Source organism: Nothoprocta perdicaria, unplaced genomic scaffold, assembly GCF_003342845.1.
Source record: "Nothoprocta perdicaria isolate Ctin4 unplaced genomic scaffold, notPer1 scaffold_536, whole genome shotgun sequence".
Classification (NCBI taxonomy): domain Eukaryota; kingdom Metazoa; phylum Chordata; class Aves; order Tinamiformes; family Tinamidae; genus Nothoprocta; species Nothoprocta perdicaria.
In genome coordinates, this window is record NW_020455795.1 from 12,169 (window position 1) to 15,908 (window position 3,740).

Sequence of the window (3,740 nt, forward strand, 5' to 3'; positions counted from 1 at the left end):
GGCAATGGGGGGTCTGATTGCAAAGGGGGGGGCCGACGGCAAAGGGGGCCGCTCCTAGTTGCACAGCGAGAGCGAGGAGCCCACGTAGAAGAGCCAGAAGAAGGGGAAGACGCGCTCGGAGAAGGCGGCCGTGAAGGTGAAGATGGGCGCCATGGTGTCGGCGTTGTAGAAGGCCACCCAGCCGCCCTCGTAGTCCAGGTAGACGCCGACCTTGCGCGGGCGCTCGCACAGCGACAGCGGCGTCTCGGGCGACGTGAACGCCTGGTACTGGTCCCAGCTCTTGCCCTTCCAGTTGAGCCCCACCGCCCAGACGCCCTCCTCGGGCGCCACGTCCACCTTCTCCTTGCGGCGCACGGACTCGCGCGCGGCGCCCAGCACCCAGCTGGCGCCGTCACCCACCTCCACCTCCCAGTAGTGGCGCCCGGCCTGGAAGCCCTCGGCGCCCAGCACGCAGAAGGAGAAGTCGAAGCGCTTGGGGTGCGGCGGCAGCTCCTGCGGGGCGCCCCGCAGCCGCACGCTGCGCCGGTCCTCCGACAGCGCCAGGTACGGGTTGGCCGTGTCCGGGTCCAGAGACAGCTCGCCTGGAGCGGGAAACAAAGGCGGGAAGAGCCGTGCGGATGGGCCGGGATTCCGGGGGGGGGTCTTGGCCCCATTGGGGGTGATTCCAGGGGGGGTTTGGGGGGGTCTTGGCCCCATTGGGGGTGCTTTGGCTTGGGAAGGAGGGGGGAATGGGGGGGGAGTGAGCGGCTGCCCGCTTGGGATCTTGGGAATGTGCAATTCCGAGAATCTCGGGAACTCCCGACGTGCAACTCCTGTAATCTTTGGAATGTGGAATTCCAGAGCCTTGGGAACGCACAATTCCCGCAATCCTGGGAACGCACAACTCCCAGAATCCCAGGAGTTTGCAATTCCCGCAATCCTGGGAATGCGCAACTCCCAGAATCTCGGGAGTCTGCAATTCCTGCAACCTGGGGAACGCGCAATTCCCAGAATCTCGGGAGTCTGCAATTCCCACAATCCTGGGAACGCACAACTCAGGAGTCTGCGATTCCTGCAACCTTGGGAACAGGCAATTCCCGTAATCCTGGGAACACGCAATTCCCACAGCCTTGGGGAGTGTGGAATTCCTGCAGCCTTGGGAACGCGCAACTCCCAGAATCTTGGGAGTGTGGAATTCTCATCATCTTGGGAATGTGCAATTCCCAATGGAATCTCGCCTTTTCCCCCCAGCTCCGGTAACATTCCTTGTTCCAGCACCATCCAAACTGGGCAACTTTAGTGGAAATTATCCTTTCCAGCAGTTGGGAACCACCAGGAAGGAATCAGGGGAGTTATCCGGGTGTTTAAGGGGCTGCTTGTATCCGACCCAGTCGGAAAGGAGGGATACGGCTGGGAATGGGCCCCAGGAGCTATGGAAAATAAAAGGGGGGTCGTCCTGTCCAGCAGCAAGGGGATCAGAGCATTGGGAAAAGCTCGGGAAACACCTTGGGAAAGGGTTGGGGGGCAAAAAGAGGGCAAATTCCCAAGGAATTCCCAAGGTGCCGCTCCGCAGGGCGGCGCTTACCCGTGTCGTTCTCCAGCTCGAACCGTAGATTCTCTGCGGGGGAAAAAAAGAGGGAATTTTAGAGCCTTGATCCGGGGAAATATTCCCAGATAGTCCCTACATCCCTCCCGCCAGGGCAGGGGGGAAAAAAAAAAAAAACAGGAATCTTTTCCCGCTTTTCCCATGGGCATTCCCGCTCACCCTTGAACTCCAGCAGCACTTCCTTGAGCACGGCGCTCTTCTGGGAAAAGCTCTTGAGCTTCTTCTCCAGCTCCGCGAATCCGGGCTCCGGTTTGCAGAACATCCAGCTCTCAAAGCTGGGAAAACGGGACAAGACGGGAGGAAAATCCATCAATAAATAAAAGGAAGCGGGAAAATCCGCACGGAAAAATCCCAGTCTTCAAAACTACAAGGGGGGGAAGGAGCCTATTGGAAACAGGGATCCAGATTAGGGCTCTCCAATTAGGAAAATCGCTGGGATTTGTCCTAATTTGGCAGGTGAAAACGGGATTGTCCTCTGGAAATTCTCCCGGTTCTATTTCCCCGGTGAAAAAATCCTGATTTGCCCTTAAATTAAGGCCCCTGGGCGGGCAGGAACCCCCCAAAAAAGCGGCTTGGGGGGCTGGGGCTTGGCACCAGTTCCCCCAGTTAACCCAGCAGAGCCCTCGCTCACTCACCCACTTCCAGCAGCGACAACGGCCTGAAAAAGAGGGAAAAAAAGTAATTTAGTGAAATACTTTTGCTTTAAAAAGTGAAATAGATAAGGAAAAGGATGGAAGCTCCATAAACGGAGCGAGCTCCAAAATGGGATGAAAGGCGCCCAGATCCGAGCTGCTCTCCAGCATCCGACAACCCCTACAAGGAGATTCCCCTTCCCGGGAATTCCAGGCCCAGGATTCCTGGGTTTTCCACCCCGCGACACGCAGAGCAGGGAGACCCATCCCGGACGTTCCCGCTCCGAGTCCCACCTGGCCGGGCGGGTTTCCGGAGCCGCTTTCTCCTCCGCGCTCGCCCAGCAGCTTATCCAGCTGGGAAATCTCCTCGGAAAGGCGGGAGACGCTCTCCTCCCGCCGCTTGACGATATCCCGGTCGAGCTCTTCCAGGCGGGAAAGCAGGAGCTGCTCCTTCTCCTCCAGGAACGCCCGGAGCTCCTTGCACTCGGCCACGATCTTCTGCCTTTCCACCTCCGTTTGCTTCTGCAGGAGCCACGGGGGAACATTCCAGCATTCCCGTACGGGCTATATCCCGACATTCCCGTGTTTTCCGGCTCAGGGGAACGGCCGGATGCTGGAAAATTCCCGGCTCCGAGGGACTCACCAGCAGCTCCTCGCTCTGCCGCTCCCGCTCGGCCTTGGCTTCCTCGCGGCCTTTCCTAAGGGAGCTCAAATGCTCCTGGGGCACCTCCTGGAGGAGGAAAAACGGGAATAGTAGGACAAAAAAAAACCCCACGATATTAGGGGTTCATCTAATTTGGGAATGCCGAGGAAAGAGGGGGAGCGAGATTCCGGCGGCCAAATTTGGCCCACATGGGGGGGTCCCCAAAACCACACAGGGGTCCATAGAGGCGCCCAGGTCCCCTGAAGCCACTCGGAGGGTCTCCCCAAAACCCCCTGGAGCTTTTTTGGTCCCCCATTTAGGGACCCCTGGAAGAGAGTCCCTAGATGCCACCTGGGGGGAGACGGGGGCCCCAAAAGGCACCCGGGGGGCTCCCCAAGCGCTCAGCAGGTCCCCAAAGCCCCTCGGAGGGTCCCCAGCTCCCCCAAAGCTCCACAGAGGGCTCCTTGGGGTCCCCAACACCACCTAGGGGCTTCCCAGCACCCCCGGGGTCCCCAAAGCCCCTCAGAGGGTCCCCGGCTCCCCCAAAGCTCCATAAAGGAGCCCCCCAGGGTCCCCCAAAGCCCCCAAAGGGGCCCCAGCGCCCTCAAAGCTCCATAAAGGAGCCCCCAGGGTCCCCAGAGCCCCCCAGAGGGAACCCCAAACCTCCCAGGGGCTTTCCAGCATCCCAGGGGTCCCCAAAGGCCCGCAGAGGGTCCCCAGCTCCCCCCAAAGCCCCATAGAGGAGCCCCCAGGGTCCCTAGAGCCCCCCAGAGGGTCCCCCAAGCTTCCCGGTGGCTTTCCAGCACCCCAGGGGTCCCCAAAGGCCCCTGGAGGGTCCCCAGCTCCCCCCAAAGCCCCATAGAGGAGCCCCCAGGGTCCC

General features: G+C 60.3%; 1 protein-coding gene across 1 annotated transcript in view; it reads right to left on the reverse strand.

The window, feature by feature from the left end:
• Positions 1-25: 25 nt before the first annotated feature.
• The window catches only part of LOC112955058, a 24,338-nt gene continuing 20,623 nt past the window's right edge, over positions 26-3,740 (reverse strand). The window contains exons 15-19 of the mRNA XM_026048347.1: positions 2,861-2,947; positions 2,512-2,739; positions 2,221-2,243; positions 1,745-1,860; positions 26-581 (exon numbers count right to left, since the gene is read on the reverse strand). Coding sequence (XP_025904132.1) covers positions 55-581; positions 1,745-1,860; positions 2,221-2,243; positions 2,512-2,739; positions 2,861-2,947 — 981 coding nt within the window. The 3' untranslated portion in view covers positions 26-54. The remainder of the gene's footprint in view (positions 582-1,744; positions 1,861-2,220; positions 2,244-2,511; positions 2,740-2,860; positions 2,948-3,740) is intronic.